At 34.4% G+C, this 17,670-nt stretch overlaps 3 protein-coding genes and 1 long non-coding RNA gene across 6 annotated transcripts; 2 read left to right on the top strand and 2 right to left on the bottom strand.

The window, feature by feature from the left end:
* The first annotated feature begins 220 nt into the window (after nt 1-220).
* LOC117609606 (folliculin-interacting protein 2) lies at nt 221-5,666 on the top strand. 2 transcript variants are annotated; one of them, XM_034336167.2, is made up of 13 exons: nt 221-353; nt 451-658; nt 1,523-1,727; nt 1,804-1,893; nt 2,130-2,209; nt 2,298-2,368; nt 2,438-2,557; nt 2,629-2,860; nt 2,942-3,274; nt 3,332-3,416; nt 3,488-4,782; nt 4,848-5,301; nt 5,393-5,666. In XM_034336167.2, the coding sequence occupies exons 2-13, from the start codon at nt 558-560 to the stop codon at nt 5,603-5,605; spliced, it is 3,279 nt and encodes a 1,092-aa protein (XP_034192058.2). In that variant the 5' UTR covers nt 221-353; nt 451-557; the 3' UTR covers nt 5,606-5,666. The 2 variants fall into 2 exon arrangements, with proteins under 2 accessions (XP_034192058.2, XP_034192059.2); XM_034336168.2 differs by having other exon boundaries at nt 228-658.
* A 332-nt stretch (nt 5,667-5,998) lies between these two features.
* CCT4 (chaperonin containing TCP1 subunit 4) lies at nt 5,999-9,105 on the bottom strand. The gene is made up of 9 exons (XM_034336172.2): nt 8,781-9,105; nt 8,597-8,649; nt 8,420-8,509; nt 8,096-8,347; nt 7,908-8,003; nt 7,681-7,842; nt 7,267-7,611; nt 6,941-7,192; nt 5,999-6,856 (listed from the first exon to the last, which is right to left on the bottom strand). The coding sequence occupies exons 1-9, from the start codon at nt 8,887-8,889 to the stop codon at nt 6,611-6,613; spliced, it is 1,605 nt and encodes a 534-aa protein (XP_034192063.1). The 5' UTR covers nt 8,890-9,105; the 3' UTR covers nt 5,999-6,610.
* A 108-nt stretch (nt 9,106-9,213) lies between these two features.
* Nucleotides 9,214-17,663, top strand: mon2 (Mon2 homolog, regulator of endosome-to-Golgi trafficking). 2 transcript variants are annotated; one of them, XM_034336165.2, is made up of 25 exons: nt 9,214-9,713; nt 9,843-9,974; nt 10,052-10,234; nt 10,317-10,553; nt 10,622-10,747; nt 10,821-11,018; nt 11,136-11,388; nt 11,456-11,609; nt 11,675-11,917; nt 11,993-12,279; nt 12,345-12,715; nt 12,808-13,020; nt 13,109-13,284; nt 13,365-13,527; nt 13,945-14,092; nt 14,161-14,414; nt 14,486-14,620; nt 14,686-14,936; nt 15,027-15,189; nt 15,260-15,403; nt 15,474-15,787; nt 15,861-16,045; nt 16,116-16,359; nt 16,494-16,570; nt 16,632-17,663. In XM_034336165.2, the coding sequence occupies exons 1-25, from the start codon at nt 9,594-9,596 to the stop codon at nt 16,799-16,801; spliced, it is 4,941 nt and encodes a 1,646-aa protein (XP_034192056.2). In that variant the 5' UTR covers nt 9,214-9,593; the 3' UTR covers nt 16,802-17,663. The 2 variants fall into 2 exon arrangements, with proteins under 2 accessions (XP_034192056.2, XP_034192055.2); XM_034336164.2 differs by having other exon boundaries at nt 16,488-16,570.
* On the bottom strand, nt 12,747-15,415 carry LOC117609613 (uncharacterized). Its single transcript, XR_004582628.2, has 5 exons — nt 15,276-15,415; nt 14,683-15,180; nt 13,424-14,578; nt 12,967-13,271; nt 12,747-12,886 (listed from the first exon to the last, which is right to left on the bottom strand). It is a non-coding gene; the product is annotated as an uncharacterized LOC117609613 (long non-coding RNA).
* Nucleotides 17,664-17,670: the final 7 nt, after the last annotated feature.

Below are 17,670 nucleotides of genomic sequence, written 5' to 3'. Positions count from 1 at the left end.
ACTACGCAGTCTTTGACTTTATTCATAAACATTTTTTATACATACCTTGCATACTTAATTTCTTAATTAATACTTATTGAACATATGATGTTCCAAAAAACTTGCTCAACATTTGAAATAACTTTAGATTGTAGAAAAACTAAACGACCGTTACAAATCGACTGTCCCGCCCTCTATCGGCGCAGCTTGCAACTTGAAGAACAAAATCGATGCGCACGGTCGATAATCTATCTCCGACAACCGAATCTTGTCTTTTCCTTTATTCTTGTCACTTTTTTACAAAATTCATCGTCATTTCATCGAACCCCTTCTCAGTTCGTCGAGCAGTGAAACAAATCGGGAAGGCGAAGAAAGTAAGGAAGAGAAAAAAATTCCATTCGATGTTGGCCGAATGAGACACGATAATCTCGGACAATCATATGACTCCTCCGCACGTGACTTTATTTACAGTTGACTGATACTCGAGAACATGTATGGTGCAGTTCCTTGTGACATGATAGACCGAAAACGAAACAAAGTTAGCGAGCAATGCGGTAGTTACAAGCGGTCATTAGTTTATGATGCCTTTGCTTGATAAGCTGTTCCCTTCGAGGAAGAGTTTCAGAAGTAACGTTCAAACTGTCGTAGCATCGAATGTCGGAACGGAAGAAGATGATAGGTGAGAACTACCCTTTTATTTTCAGGCATACCCTCTCATTTATTTGCATTCATCTTGCTTATTGAAGCGTTTTTTTTTATAGTGTCATTGTTCTATATTTGTTAATCCTATTCATTGCTTCGATATCTGTTGCTGATATGACGTATCGATTATCGATGTTTCCACATCGTTCTAACGGTTATTTTCTAACGAAACTTTTTATTGCTACGAGGAATGGATTTTTCTTTTAAGGAAACGTTGTAGAAATAAAGAAATATTGTTAATATTTGATTTCTATGTAATTCGATGTACCTTAACCTTATTTTGCGTTATACTCGTTTCTATCTCCTGTTGGCGGGAGTCATATCTTTCATCGTTACTAACACACTCGTGACTTGGCTTTATGCATCGAACCGTAAAATTGACCTCTATGTTAAGACTATACGAACATCTGTTCTAAATCTTTTCATTTTTCACAATATTTTTATGCGAATAAACTTGCCTTATGACATCTCGTATGTTAATTATTTTTGAATACATAACAAATTATTTTCTCGATAGGTATTACGCGTCGCTATATTGGGGTCAAAACATTGTACTTTAAAAAACTTATTTACCGAACAATTTAAAATATCCAATTTACATAAATCTTGTACAAATTTTGTCTACATACGATCTATGCTTAGTTTCTGGCAAGAATCACACGATTATTGTGACAGTTATAATTAACACCTGCTATAGATTAGAAAGTTATATAAGGAAAGAGCAGTATATTATTGCGGCATAGTATTAGCAATTCTTCAAATTGAAACATTATTTTATCATTTGTAGTATGAATTATACCAGTGTGAAAAATGATAATTAAATAAATTCTCATAATTGCAGAATCTCTTCCTTATGCCTTGGAACGGGTCAAGTTCGGATCTTGTTATTCCGAGAATGCGAATGGCGTGGAAGGAAATTACTGTTCGATTCCCTTCCTTTGGAAAAGAAATGGTGTAAAAATAAAACGGCTCCGTTTGATCTGAAAAATAATGCCAGTCCGAAGAACAGCGAATCAGTTAATTATTCGAACGGCCGCAATTTTGAGGTAAGAGGTCATCGTTAAAGATAGGAAAATTCAATTCATGAATTCTATTCAAAAATTTATAATTGTAAATTTTCAGCGGGAAAAAACAGCCGAGGATGACGTGAGTTTATTAAGCGAGATGGTATTTGGTACCGTGGCGATGACCTACAGAGGATCCTCTTTTAAGGTGAAATATAATTAAATACACCAAGAGTATAATAATTAGGCCGCTATATAAACACTCGCAGTGACCACTGTGATCGATTTGCAAAGAATGGTCAAAATTGATAATCTAGTTTTTGAGTTAAAAAGCCCCAAAAAAATTCCCATCAGTTATTTAATAGCGGAGCTTCGCTCCAATTAAAATAAAATCCATCAGCTAACCGCTGCTGTTACATTAAAACTCTTACATTTGATTTCAAGATCCATTCGATGAATTCGCCGCCATGTATCATGTGTACGAAAGTTTTCCCAGCTACAGAACACAATACTTGCAAACAGAGGTAAAGCTGGCCTGTTCATTATTGGTATCGTGTTGCGATTGATTTGTCGGTGGGATATCTGAATTATTGCATGATTACTATGTTCCAGCGAGAGAGTATCGGATGAAGGATTGGGTCGTTCCGTGAATTTGGATTCCAATTCCAGTCTGCGAACCCTCTGTAAGCGGAATCGTTGAAACGATTTAGATGAAAAATAAGAAACACCTTAATCACTGATTAATCTTTCAGTATCTAGACCAAGTTCCGGCAACTTATCTGGGTCTGAATCGAATCCTGAACCAAGGAAAAATTCTACTTGTTCTAGTACCGGCAGCGGCTGGGACATAGAAATACCGCCACCGACAGGCAGTAAGTTTAAACGAAATTAGAGATAATGCATCGCTGAGAGGTGTTAATTATAAAATGTGATGCTAATACAGGTTCCCAATCGTTGGAGAGCAATGGATCTTCCGGTTTCGGTAGCCTTTCCAGTTTACGTCGAAGATGGTTGCGAGCGGTTTCCACCTCTTTGGCACGAACTGATTCCGACGATGCCTTTGGAGTGCAGTATTGGAACGAAACTGGAAATGAAAATAAAGAAACACATGTTAAGCGTCATAAAACGAGGCTGGGATTAACTATGTTAGTGCGATTAGCCGAGGGCCATGAAAGGTTTGAACTTGATTTAAGATGTTAAGTGTTGACACTCCTCACATTATAAAACATAGTTAAATTTATTACCTTGCGTTACAGGAAGATAGAAGCTCGTCTTTTGGAGCATATGGCTCTGTTGGAAGGAATGTTGGATCGTTTGCGATACTTTTGTATCGACGTGAACAGTGTTAACGTTCAGAACAAAAGGATGCAACTTCCTGAACGACTTTATAGATCTTCTTATCAATTAATCGTCTCGTTGTTACGTTTGCTCACTAATGTTAATACGAATCGAAACTCGTGCAGTCCTTTACTGTGGCACGATGTATTACTTAATTCAGTGAGAATAGAGCACAAAATGAGTACACTGCATTATAGTTTGCAACAAATGTGTCAGTTGCTCGAAGACATTGACACAAAGTCGACTAACTTGTAAGTATATACATATCAGATAAGAATATCTTAGATTGTAATGTCTGTATATTTCAGTTTTTTAAGTACAGTTGTAACTGCTGTTTTAACATATCATCTTGGTTGGATATATACTACACTGCCTGTTCAAGATCGACAGTTGGTAATTATATAATTTTCCTTGTCTTCATAGTTTTTCTTTAATATCTCTTTTATTGTTATCATAATTTTCAGATGGAAAAATTAGGTACTTGGTACCCCTGTAATCCTCTATGGGCTCAGTTAGGTGACTTGTACGGGGCATTAAGCAACCCCATTAGAATAGCGCACACTGTCGTCGCAGGAGATCCTCAAAAGGTCGATCTGATTAATTCTGTTTTATCATTTCTATCATATTTCATTCGTAGCGGAATTGTACAGAAGCGGAAAGAATATTGCTGCGTTATCGAAGAAGATATCCAAGAAGCCGCGAATCTTTTAGAACAAGCAAGAATAAAACGTCCACACTTGTTTAGCTCGAAAGTAACTTGTAATGATCGAGAAACTTCAACGTCTCGACGTATACCGCATACGTCTGTTCGAAAAAAGCTTTCCGTGGATCATTCGTTTGATACAGAAAACGATAACGCCACGATGCAGCGCTCTTATTCTCAATTTGGCATAGAAAGATTAGGAGCAGAAGGATCGGTTAGCTCTCTTAAACGCAGCACCACGATGGAATCGAATCTTGATTCGTTCGTGTTAAAACCGTTAAAGTCTGAAAGAGATACTAAGCTCGCAATGAAGGAGTTTTCTTGGGACGAGGACGGAAACGAAAAGGACTCTGTCGACGAGAAAACTTGTACGTCGAGCAAGGTTAAAATAGTAGTTAGCGAAATCGCATCGCAAGATACTGACATAACTAAGACTGATCCGCAATATTGTTTTGACTTTCCATTGCGAAACTTTGAGAAGAAAGTTGAGAATGACGATACCGAAGAGGTATTCACGAATTCTAAGATAGATACCCTTCAAGAATTCGACGATACTTGCGTGAACACATTGAAATTATATTCTACCAGGCCAGGTTTTCACACTGGTCCAGGTATGGTGAACGAAACGAAAAATTCTCACGTATTCTTCATGCTCGGCGACGAAGAGAAATCTATGAAAACGTTATCACGACCGCGGCTTGGATATAATTGTCAATGTTTGTTTACCAGAGTACCAAGCACGTCCGCGCAATTGCCAGAAGGCGTATTGAGAAAAATCATTCAGAGAAATTTTCCTGAGTCTTCCAAAAGTATTCAGTCGTCGGCCGGAGTACCATCAGGATCTTTCGAATTTTGTCAAAAGTGTAATGGCCAAAGTTTTGTACCTTCTCAAAATTACGACAGCTGCAAACAAGTTCTGGAAACTCCAACTAACGCGACTGAAGTTCTGCGTACCTGCGGTAGCACGGTCGGCGATGGAAACGTTAGAATGTCTAGATCTAACAGTTTAGAAGCATTAATGGAAGCTAGTAGCGTTGTTGAATTACCTATGCCACGGTTAGTTTCATTAACGTTCTTTCGATATCGTGAAATTAGCGTGAAACGTAATATTCTTATTACAGGTCGAGAAAAATGAAGAAGACTGATTCGCACCAGGATACCGGATTTACGAAGACACTTTTACAAAGTAAAATAAAAAATGAAGAGACGAACGGAGTGAATAACTTTGAAACTTCTTACACGTGGGGATTAGTGTTACAAGGTTTGCCAAAAAAGAAAAAGAGGAGAAAAAAGAAAGTTATTAAAGAAGAAAACAAAAATGATGTTGAAGTAGAAAAAGAATGGTGGTATTGTATACGGGAAGAATGCCTTGCAAGTGCACGTTTCCCGACTATTGATCAACCAGTTGCCGAATCACTTTGTATCTTAGCGGATTTAGATACTTGGCACGTTGGGATTATATCTAACAATATGCCTTCTCACACTGCACCCTTGCCAGTTGGTATGTCCAGGCTCGTATCAAACATGCTCGAAGGTTTTGTCTACTTATGGCGGAAATATCATTCAGCTTCACAAGTAAACAATTGTTTTAACTTTCATTATATTTGTAATGTATGCGCAGATTTAAAGAAACATTTCTCACGTGTTTCTGTTCATTTTGCTGTAGTGCATAGGCATACTCGAAGCAAAACTGAGAGAAATGTGGTTAAAAAGTGAAGCACTGGCTGAGGTACTTCTAGCGACAGAAGTATGCGATGCTAGTATTGCAAACTTAACACACGTCCTCGATCTTGATGCAGCAGACATACCACTTCTACTCGCAGTTGCAACTTCCCATTCACCAGAGATAGCACAAAGGTTTGGCCTCACACTTACTTAACTGCATCTCATTACTCTTATCACAATTTCTATTTAGTGACAAGTAGCTTTTTTTTTTTTTTCATTTGAAGCAACAACTGTGAAAACAATTTTTTCATTAATTAGTAGGGTCATAGATAATTAATGTTAAGACTTTGTATATTTTATTAAGTCTTTATCCATCCTTTAAATGAAGTTTAACTTCTGTTTATATTAAAATCAGAATAAAACTGTCGTACAAGCTTATTTTTAATACATTAGGTAAGATTGGAATTTGCATTTACATATTGAAACTTCAATATATATTTTATTCTATTTAATTCTTTTTAATATATTATCATATTGCAAGTGCAAATAATTGATAAACATTTTAGAGATATTTAATTCATTTCAAAGGACGGATGATGATTCAAACTTTTTTTTAAAATCAAGATGCAATATTTAATGTACATACAAAAAACAATATAGTTTTTTATAGATTGACTATAAAATTATATTTCAGTTATAAAAAATTATAAAAGTAATTTAAAAAATAAAATACTTAGCCGTTTTTTTAATAAAACATGTAAAAATCTAGCGTTATGTACTCTGTAAGAGTGCACAATAAAACTTAAATTAATTTTTATAACTGACGTGTTTTAGATTTTCCAATATTGTAATTTTTGTATTATTTTACATAAATTTGTAACTATAGAACATTAGAAATATTTAAATTTCAATGAGCAAATGGTATTTAAAAGAAATAAAAGTAATTTTTTATAATCGTGTGAATTTTATTTTTTAACCAAATTTGTTCGTATCTTCTGCTATGAAGTAGAATTCTTAAAGGTAGTGAAACAGATTTTTTACATAAGCAGGTTAATTTTATTAGGAATAAGAATTCTGAACATTAAATAATTCGATTTAATTGGTTTAGTAAATTGTAAACATATGGAAAGCTAATCAAACTGAAAACTATACCTGATATCATGTGATCAACACAAATTTGAAAAAAGCTTTAAGTGCAAATCCTCTGTGTTCATTATAATTACTGATTGGTATTTATGATATCATCGATCTTTAATATACTGCGCACAGTTTCTGAAGCAAGTGTAATAGCACTTGTAGAAACTAATAATGGTTGTATCACATTTTCCTCCAAAATGTTGGTAATGGTTCCCTTTCGTACATTAATACCTGTAGTATGTTCTCCTTTAGCGTGTCGATTTCGAAGTTCTGTTACAGTCGCGATAGGATTTAATCCTGCATTTTCTGCTAGCGTCGATGGGATAATCTAAAACGTTTAAAAATACAACGTTAAAATATACAAAAAAATTAGAATATAAACACACATATTTACTTAAAGAAGATAGTAAACCTCAAATGCATTTGCAAATCCTTTAATGCAATAAGCATCAACACCACCTAATGTCTGAGCATACGGTACGAGTTTTAATGCGAGTTCAATCTCAGGCGCTCCTCCACCAGCAATCAGAGCTTTTTGTTTTACTAAACAACGAACTACGCATAATGCATCGTGCAGCGATCGTTCTGCTTCTTCTAAAACCAGTTTGTTGCTGCCACGCACAAGTACTGTTACCGTAGGTCCAGGATTTTGGATTTTAGTAATCTATAATTCAAAGAAATATTTTAATTATGTTATGATATAAATCTATAAATAATAATAATAATAAACATACTAACCTTAACAAACTTAGAATTTCCAGTTTGTACCTCTTCGCACAGTTCTGCGTTAACGAGATTTTCAGGAACGAAATGATCCAGCGAGGCAATGGGTCTGCAATTTAATGTTTTACAAATAAATGGAATATCTTCGCGTTCAATATCTTTGATCACCATGACTTTGATTTTATCCAGAAAATGAATAGCCAGATCACTGACAGCATCGCGGAGAATCGATTTTTGTACGAGGAGTACATTACAACCAGCTTTTTTAATTTGTTTTACAATATTTAATATGTAAGCTCTTTCTTCTTTTAAAACACGATCCATTGCAGCGTAATCGGATACAACTACGTTGTGATCCATCTGGAATAATAAACATATTCAATTTATGTTTAAGAATAAAAATTGATATGCTTCTTTTAAATTACTTACATCCGTTTTAGGCGGAGAAATACAAAACTGAATTAAACCTATTTTTGCTTTTTCAATGCGCCTCGGTCCATTAATATTGCAAGATTTTTGAGTAAATATTAATCCTTCTATCAGTTCAGTGTCTTCGACAGTGCCGCCTAACTTTTTTATGACTTTTATATTCTGCAAATGTAATATAACATATAGTAAATTTATTTATACAAATTTATGATGTTCAGTATCCTTACATTAAGATCAACACTGTTCTCCTTTCCTTCTTCTGTAATTTTTAATACTGCATTAACAGCCAATGGTGCCAGAAGACTTGATTGTTGAAAGACAACCTGGAAGAAGGAAATGATATAATAATTTATTTCTTTTACTGTTTAAAATTAACATATAATGCATGTATAACTGCAGTATGTCAAGTGCATACTTTTGAGTTAAGTGCAGTTGCAGCAGCCCTAATTAGTGACTGTTCATCCCTCAAGTCAACAGGAATAGACATATTTGTTAATATTTGCACAGCTTCAGCTGCAGCCTTTTGAAATGCATCACTGATCAAAGTAGGATGTATCCCTTTCTGTAACAAACGTTCTGCAGCTTCCAGAAGAGAGCCAGCCATTATAACAACACTGGTAGTACCATCTCCAGCTTCAATATCTTGTGCTTTTGATAATTCAACTAACTGAAATGATAAAATTTATATTAAATTTCAGAAGCATTGATATAAGCTTCAGCAATTTTTTGTGAAGATTACCATTTTTGCTGCAGGATGTACAACATTCATTTCTTTTAGGATTGTAGCACCATCATTTGTAATTGTAACTTCGCCATTAGCAGCTTGGATCTAAATACATAATAAAAAATATCATGCTCTTATTATTTAAGATAACTTACAATTAGTATCAAAAGACTCAGATATAAATAATTTTACCATTTTATCCATTCCTCTAGGACCTAAACTGGTACGAACTGCATCGCTAACCGCTGAAATGTAAATGAATATTTAATCATTTAATTACTTTGCTGGATATGACTATATAAGGTAAGATTTCTGTCATGAGTGTAAAGAGGTAATTATCGAAAGGTAATTACCCAAACGTTGATGGATTATTTACCTTTCGCAGCATTAATATTACTGGTTCGAATATCGGTTGGTTTGCTTTTATCCTTATACGCATTTGTACGAGAACCTGGTCTATGGCCGCTTGCTGGGAAAGCCGTCATTTTTGGTAACTGGGTGACGTTTGTCAGATCAGGTTTATTACGAAGTTTGTATGCAAGTTTATAAGGAACTTCGTTCCTCTGAGTTTTTAATATCTTTTCTGGTGGCACTTTTCCTTACAATTCGACGAACTTTCAGGGAAAAATGTAATTCTTCCCAACGGTGAAGCATGCGTTTCAAGAAACGACTCGAAACCTAAGAATATAGAATGTAATAAGAGGAATACTAATGAAAAATATGGAAGATACGATGGCTAGCATCACCTGGTGGTCTTTTTCGGAAAGTATAACCAAAATCAGTTTCCATTCTGTGTTTCTGAAATGATTAGTGATTGATGTTAAAATACGATTTCGATATACAAGATAGCGCCATTGCATACCACCGTTTATTATTTACATGAATGCGTTGCACTTAAGATGCAAGTAATTGATAATCGTAGAAGAACATGAGCTTTGACAAATTTTAATCGAAGCAACACTGATATCTGTAAAAATGACGTAAGTTTAAAAAATGCTTAAGAATAAACCTGATAGATTGTCACCTGTCCGTTGTCATTTCTGATAATCGGCATGGGATGTGCCAACTCACCTACTATCAGTTAGATACGAATTTTGTTATGGCAGTATGCGTTTTTTAAAAAACCTGTTATAACTGATGATGAAATAAGTTTTTATGATAACACTGTGTAAAAGAAAATCGTGATACGATGGCGAATGTAGCTGTCGGGGTCAACTCGGAAAATACTTGCAAATTTTTGGAATCGTTGCAAGCCGACTTGAAAGTACTTGCTTCAGAAACTAAGAAGAAATATCCGCAGATTAAAGAAGTATGTTCCTATTATTAATCTCTTTTTTATGACTGAATGTTTATTATTATATAATTTTAAATAATACAGTAAGGTTACCTTAGAAGTTTAATGTATGCAGTGTGTATTCATTAAATCTTATTATTGCAGTCATGCGAGGAAGGTATTGCAAAAATAAGAACAGCTTCAAATACATCAGGTGCCCCTATTTATTATATTGTTAATCAAATCTTATATCCTTTGGTACAAGGCTGTGAGAGTAAAGATATAAAAATTATCAAGGTAGGTATAACATACATACTGTTAAATAAATTTTTCTTTTTCTTGTTTATACTAAAATTTGATGCTGTTTATTTTAGTTTTGTTTGAGTATGATGCAAAGATTAATTACACAACAAGCAGTCGATCAGAAAGGTGCCCGTTATATTACGGACACATTATGGATGCTGATGGAAGCAGGAACAGAAGAAGTTAAAGTTTTACAAACTGTAACACTCCTACTTACTAGCAATACTGTTGTTCATGGTGAAACACTTGCAAGGGTAATAATTTTTACCCTCTTCAAATTACACATTTTCTTTTTTCAAATAGGATTGATGAAAAAAAATAATGCTTATATTTCAGAATCTAGTGCTCTGTTTTCGTTTGCATTTCACAAAAGACTCTACAACTATCAATACAGCAGGGGCTACTGTCAGACAATTGGTGTCATTAGTATTTGAGCGTGTTGTTGCAGAAGATGAACAGAGCCCTGACACTGAGGATTCTGATGAAATTAATTTAGAGGAATTAAAAATTCCTACCAATCAAGCACCTAAAGGCTTAGGACCATGTGCTGCTGATGCATACTTAATGTTCCAAGTAAATTGATTTAAATGAATCATTAAATTGTTGAATAACATTGAATTGTTGAGTTTGAATTTTTTTAGGATTTAGTACAATTGGTAAACGCAGATCAGCCCTACTGGTTAATTGGTATTACCGAAATGACGCGTACATTTGGATTAGAATTGTTAGAATCTGTGCTAACAAATTTTTCGTCCGTATTTTTTAAGGTATTTGATAACGGCTATATGCATAAATTGTAATTCAAGTTATGAGTTTTCAATGTTATATTTTTTTTTTCAGCACCCAGAATTTAGTTTTTTGCTAAAAGAGAGAGTTTGTGCTCTTGTAATTAAATTGTTTTCACCTAATATCAAATACCGCAATTCTGTCCCAGCATCTCTACAACAAGCTACACCTTTAGATAAACCCTATTTTCCTATTAGTATGAGGCTTCTTCGGGTTGTTTCTATTTTAATCCAGAAGTATCATTCTCTTTTGGTAAGAATAATTTTTAAAAATATTTTTATAACTGTACTAAACCCGACTAGAAAATAAATTATGAACCAATATTAATGAACATAATAAAATTAAATCGATGTACTTGTGTGTTTTCAGGTAACTGAATGTGAAATATTTCTGTCTTTAATTGTCAAGTTTTTGGATCCTGATAAACCTACCTGGCAAAGAGCTTTAGCTTTAGAGGTTTTGCATAAAATGACAGTACAAGCTGATCTTCTTACAAATTTTTGTGAATGTTACGATTTAAAACCTCATGCAACTAACATCTTTCAAGATATTGTTAATAGTTTAGGTGCCTATGTACATAGTCTTTTTGTTAATCCTCAAATGATGAATCAAAATAACATGGGTAAGATTCGTTCTATGAATAATGATAAAACACTGTGTACAACAATATTAACGTCTTTCTAATATAGCGACAGGTACAACGGCACCTCAAAGTACAGCTTCTCCACTATTCACTGGAATGCCTATAGGACCTGGTGTTTCACCTCAACCTGGTTTTTACTCTCGTGGAATATGGCTACCGGTAGTCGCGACGTTCACAAGTGGTCAAGCTAAATCTACCTAGTATGTTCACAATTATCTCACGATTTTTTTATATAAAAATACAATATAATTTATTTAATTTTCAGTTTGGACATGCTTGATAAAGTTGAACCACCTCAAATTCCCATTGGTTATGGAATAAGTATAGCTTATGCTTGTTTATTAGATATTATACGTTCTATAGCTCTTGCTATAAATGGATCTAGTGAAACAGTAACTGGAAATCAGTCGTATAAACCGAGTGAATCTGAACGGAAGCTTCATACTCAACTTATCAACTCCAGCTGGTGTGGTTTGTTAGCAGCTTTAAGTCCCCTCATAGATGCAAGGTAAGGAAGACCTATATTTCTTTCACTACCTCTTTATGAAATATAAAAGTAATTTTGTTTTATTGTAATTATTAGCACCGACGAATCTGCGACAGAAAATGTATTGAAAGCAATTCAAACTTTCGCGTCTTTATGTGGCCAGTTAGAATTACAAGCTCCTCGCGATGCATTCATTACTGCAATATGTAAAGCATCATTGCCTCCTCATTATGCGTTGACTGTATTGTACAATGCTCCCCAAGGAATACCGACCGCAAGACAACAAGAATCCACTCAATACAATGTAACGATCGGTGAACCAGATTATAGGCAACAAGTGGTAGCAGTTGGAACTCCATTACCCACTGCATCTTTACCAGTTGGTACGTTGATTTATAACGAGTATTACAGTTGATAACCTGAAATGAACGTAACATTATGTTATTAGGTGCTCATCAAGGTCCAGTTATGTTAACAGCAAAGAATTTACAATGCATGCGAGCATTGCTGTCCCTCGCTCATTGCCATGGAAGTATACTGGGTAGCGCATGGCACTTGGTACTTACCACGTTACAACATCTTGTCTGGATACTCGGTCTGAAACCTTCAACAGGAGGATCTTTAAAAGCTGGAAGGACTGCTGCTGATCCGAATGCAGTACTTACAAATGCGGTTATGGCGGATTTACCTGTACTTAGCACCATGCTTAGTAGACTGTTCGAAAGTAGCCAGCATCTGGACGATGTAGCTTTACATCATCTGATAGATGCACTTTGCAAATTAAGCCACGAAGCTATGGAGTTAGCTTATTCTAATAGAGTAAGTGTAAAGTTGTTTCATATTTTGCACTATTACAATTATTATCTACCTTCTAAGGAAAAGTAAGAAAGTACTTGATACGTCTGTATTAGGAACCATCGTTATTTGCTGTGGCTAAACTCTTAGAAACTGGTCTGGTAAATTTACCACGGGTAGAGGTCCTCTGGAGGCCTTTAACAAATCATTTGTTAGAGGTTTGTCAACATCCGCACATCCGTATGAGGGAATGGGGAGTCGAGGCTATTACGTACCTTGTCAAAACGGCACTTCAGCATAAATATCCTCAACCTTTACGCGATAATCAAGTATATTTATTTATCACCATGATTTTTTAATTAAATCTCTGCTTCGAGGAATCAAGTAATAAAAATGTTATTTATTGTTCTATCACAGAAGCTGCAGACTTTACTTTTAGGACCATTATCAGAATTATCGTCGGTACGTCATGGAGATGTAAGACAACGGCAGCTTGAATGCGTTTTACAAGTTTTACATGGGGCAGGAGAGACATTATATCATGGTTGGCCTTTGGTACTTGGCATCATTGGAGCAGTATCTGATCACCACGGGTATATATTATTAATAATGTAATTTAGATTAAATAATATTTATATCTTTTACTTTATTTTTGTGTTTATATATTTTACAGAGAAGCTTTAGTTAGAATAGCCTTTCAGTGTTTGCAGTTAGTAGTAACTGATTTTCTACCTGTGATGCCGTGGCGGTGTCTTCCACTTTGCGTCGACACAGCCGCCAAATTTGGTTCACAAACGCAAGAATTAAATATTTCTTTGACTGCTGTTGGATTAATGGTAAGATAAAATTTAACTCGACGAAAATTCATTCAAATCAAAACTCTTTTCACTTTTAACGTCGACATTTTGTTTTTTCTTCCTTAAAAGATGTTAGAAGAGTTCGGAAATTTATGTGTTGCGCGAATACGGTGACTTTTTCTTTGGAATTCCTTTGGAATGTACATAGCAGAGCAGAAAGTCGTGGTTAAAAGATGCACATTTGTTCCGCTATGGAAGAACATAGAAGCTCCTAAAGTTATTAAAGTTGAAATCAAGAAAATCAGGCAAATACAGTTCATTACGCGTTAATAAAATACATTTCTGTTGTATATTAACTTCATTATCGTAGATTTTACGATATAGGACGGATTATAGGTCCATTTCATAGATTCATAATAAATTTAATGTATTTATATTGGGGTATTATTTTTGCAGTGGAACATAAGTGATTATTTTTACCAAAATCAAGAAAAGCTCTGTATTTCTCTTAAAGGAGATTCATCGTCTGTGTTTCCGGATTTTCCCGGAACAACAAATATGCCACCATTTGATAAACTTTGGATGTGCCTGTACGCAAGATTAGGTAATACAATGATTTTCAAATTAATAACAGCAGAATCTTTATAACGAGGTTTCACTTATATTTTAAAGGTGATTTATGCGTGGATTCTCGGCCTGCAGTGCGTAAATCGGCTAGTCAAACTTTGTTTTCTACAATATCTGCTCATGGTAGTCTGTTGCACCAACCAACTTGGCAAGCTGTCCTTTGGCAGGTTCTGTTTCCATTATTGGATAAAGTAAGAAGTTTATCTAATTCTGCTAGTAGTGAGAAAGTTGATACTAGTGGAAATATACTTATCCATCATAGTAGAAACACCGCACAGAAACAGTGGGCAGAAACACAGGTAATAACCAAAATTAGAAATTATGTCTAGAAAAGTTGTACCATAAATTTTGTAAATCGGATAAATCCTAGGTATTGACGTTGAGCGGGGTTGGTAGAGTGTTCAACACGAAACGTCAACTACTGCAAATGTTGGGAGATTTTCCTAGAGCTTGGTCTCTGTTACTAGAATTCATAGAAAATTCTGCACTTAGCAAGAACAATGAGGTATGTTTTCTTAAAAAATAAAAGGAAAGAAAAATATGTTATCATATCATGTTCAAAATTACCAGGTATCATTGGCAGCTTTAAAGTCATTTCAAGAGATTTTATACCTTCAAAAAGGAAGTGACAATAATGAAGTAGTTCAGTCGAACGATTCTGAAGCACTATGGATTGTTGCATGGCGCGTATGGCTTAACATAGGAATGGAAAGTACAACACCGCCTCAAGAAGGTGAAACGGAACCTTACGTACCATCGCAAGCATTTTTAACAGCATTAGTTCACATATTTCCAGCTGTTTTTCAACACATCAGAAATAAGTATGCTTATTAATCTTGACAATTAATCAAGTTTTCATTTTAGTAATAGAAATTTGCTGTTCTACTTACCAAGTTTCTCTTTTATCTCAGATTTACCGGTCCAGATTTACAAAAGCTTTGCATTGTGCTTAAAAATGCGGTTGCAGTTCCAGTACACGGTGAGTCGACACCGTACATCTTACCTACAATGCCAGATGTCGTCCTTACTCATTTACAGGATGGTGTACTTCACTCGATGGAGCTTCTGCAGAAAGTATATAGATTAGTTCAAAATCTACGTTATCTTTATTTAATCGATATTAAGTTTATTATACTTTGGGCAGGAAGCATTAAACGGACCTGAGAACCTGCGAACTATGATCGTTATGATATTTCTTCAGCTCTTGAGTTTCTCAAAATTGGCTTGCGAAGCTCCTACTTATGGTAAAATACCAACCAAACACATTTCTCAAGTTCGAGGTGTATCCGTGCGTATTTCTTCACTTTGATTTGGCTCGTTTACGAGAAAATTTTATTTACTATTTATTATTTACGTAGGCCGATTGGGTAACCATGAATTACGTTCCTTTCGGGGAGAAAGCTTTATCAATGGTCGTAACATTATACCAAAAAACGGCACATGAGATGGCAGTTATAGATGGACAAGTTTTAAAGCACATTATAGAAGCTTTGCACGTACCTTTATCAATGAAATATGCTTGTCCATCGCCAACAACTTGGAAATTGGCTGTTACCAGTCTGCTTGCTGTATTACATACTGGTTTGCCTCTAGCCAGAAAATATCCAGAACAGTTTCAAAGTATGTGGTCGGAACTTGCAAGTACCTTGGATGATTTCTTGTTTCCTAAAAGGTAATTGATAATCTCAAGATCGATAATCTGGGTTCAATTAAAAGTGGTTGTATTATTGCTTTATTAATTACAGCGTATTAAATGTCGAAAGAGGTGTTGAAGAAATTCAAGCAGACGAAGCTGTAGATTGTCAAGTGATGGAACTTTTACGAGATGAAGTGTTGCCACATTCTCAGCACATACCTCATCAGTTTATTTTACGAGTAGTTATGCTTTTAAACAAAGGATCTATACATTCAGCAACTACGACAAATATTGGTAAACTACTCTTTTTTTTTTTTAAAGAAAAGGGTTTATATATAATACTATTTTTTATGTATTCTTGCAGAAAGTAGCGGTGAAACTAAGTTGAGGGAAGAGTTCGCAAAAACGTGTTTCGAAACATTACTTCAATTTTCTCTCTTAGATGGATTGAACAATGATTCAGAACACGATACATCTAAGAACCCTGAAAATGACGAAGGAGGCGTTGCAGGACGATTGGCGGTTACTGCTTTACTTCATAGATTTCAAGAGGTTTTACGACGATATATCGAAAACGAAAGGAGAAGCGGAAAATGTCCATTACCTAGGTAATAGTTTTGTTTCTAATTGACTCTTCTTTCAATGGTATTTAAAGTGGTTTGGTAATAACTAAAATTAACATGGGATGTAATAAAAGCATTCATTTTTAAGTACTTATTATAGAAACGTTTTCTAGGTACAGATTATCTGAGATTTCATTTGTTTTGAAAGCTGTTGCAACGCTTGTGGTTTCACTGAAAAAAGCACCTCCTAATAAAGGTAATTATTTATATATTGATATTTATTTAAAAAAGAATAAAATTTGAATTATATGTTTTAGTTGAAAGATCAGTATGGGAGCAATTGATAGGTCTGTATCCCTGTTTAGTAGAATGTACAATTGCTACGGCATCGGGTCAAGTGTCAAGATCTTTACGAGAAGCTTTGCTGCAATATCATGATCTATTAAAGCCACCGCTTCATAGTTCCACAACGTCAAACGGTGTTTGACCATTGCACTCTTTACTTCTAATTCGAAATAATGATGTTTGCTACGTCGTCAAATAGTAAACTTCTTGTAACTACGACGGCGTGTACAATAAATATCATCGAAAAGTTTTTACTTCCGTGTACACGTGTATGCCGAAGAATCTGAGGTGAAGTATTCTTGAAAATTTTTAATTTATGTATGAATCAAACGATACGTTATTCAAATTATCATATAATGAAGATAAACAATTCGATCATCTTTATTTTTATGACATCTTGACTCTGTTGAACGCAATAGATTTTTATAGATTGATAATTTCCATTAGCAAATGAATGATTGTGTAAAAAGTACATCACTTTAGTTACTTATTAGAAATTTCAAGAACTTCCAATTCGTTTGTATAAAAATGATAAAGAACATCCTTAGTTTAGAAAAACTTGAAATAATAGAAAAACCTTTATATATAGTAGATAATATTTATAAATAATAAAATCTGCATACAATTTTTTGTTAAGTTAGCATTACGTGTAACGAGCAAAAGCAAAAGTAATGTGGTCTTTCATGTTTAAGTGAAATAGCACATAAAAGATTGTAGGTTTAGGAAGTCGAAGCAAGTATATAAAAATTGTATCAAACATATATTTCGTAAGCGCAAATTGATTGATAGCTACAAATTATATACACGCTATTGTACATAGATAATGTACAAGTTGGCTTTTCTAATATTGTACATATTGAAATAATCGCGATTAGAATATACAGTAAGATTTTATAAATAATATAAAATTATTATTCGCTATTCTTACAATGATATGATATCGAAAAATTATGATATAACGATGTAAATAGCTAAACGGTAATTCAATAAAAGTCTGAAATATTTATTGCT

Source organism: Osmia lignaria, chromosome 7 (genome assembly GCF_051020975.1).
Source record: "Osmia lignaria lignaria isolate PbOS001 chromosome 7, iyOsmLign1, whole genome shotgun sequence".
NCBI classification, from domain to species: domain Eukaryota; kingdom Metazoa; phylum Arthropoda; class Insecta; order Hymenoptera; family Megachilidae; genus Osmia; species Osmia lignaria.
This window is presented reverse-complemented; position numbering and strand designations above follow the sequence as displayed.

Excerpts from the sequence above, each read along its gene's own strand:
- CCT4 (XM_034336172.2), bottom strand. The coding sequence starts at position 8,889 with ATGACGGCTTTCCCAGCAAGCGGCCATAGACCAGGTTCTCGTACAAAT. Across the intron at positions 7,193-7,266 it reads GAAATTCTAAGTTTGTTAAG|ATTACTAAAATCCAAAATCC; the intron begins GTTAGTATGTTT and ends TTTGAATTATAG. Across the intron at positions 6,857-6,940 it reads GATTTGCAAATGCATTTGAG|ATTATCCCATCGACGCTAGC; the intron begins GTTTACTATCTT and ends TAAACGTTTTAG.
- LOC117609606 (XM_034336167.2), top strand. The coding sequence starts at position 558 with ATGATGCCTTTGCTTGATAAGCTGTTCCCTTCGAGGAAGAGTTTCAGA. Across the intron at positions 1,894-2,129 it reads ACAGAGGATCCTCTTTTAAG|ATCCATTCGATGAATTCGCC; the intron begins GTGAAATATAAT and ends TTTGATTTCAAG. Across the intron at positions 4,783-4,847 it reads GTTGAATTACCTATGCCACG|GTCGAGAAAAATGAAGAAGA; the intron begins GTTAGTTTCATT and ends TTCTTATTACAG.
- mon2 (XM_034336164.2), top strand. The coding sequence starts at position 9,594 with ATGGCGAATGTAGCTGTCGGGGTCAACTCGGAAAATACTTGCAAATTT. Across the intron at positions 12,280-12,344 it reads CACTGCATCTTTACCAGTTG|GTGCTCATCAAGGTCCAGTT; the intron begins GTACGTTGATTT and ends TTATGTTATTAG. Across the intron at positions 14,937-15,026 it reads TTTCAACACATCAGAAATAA|ATTTACCGGTCCAGATTTAC; the intron begins GTATGCTTATTA and ends CTTTTATCTCAG.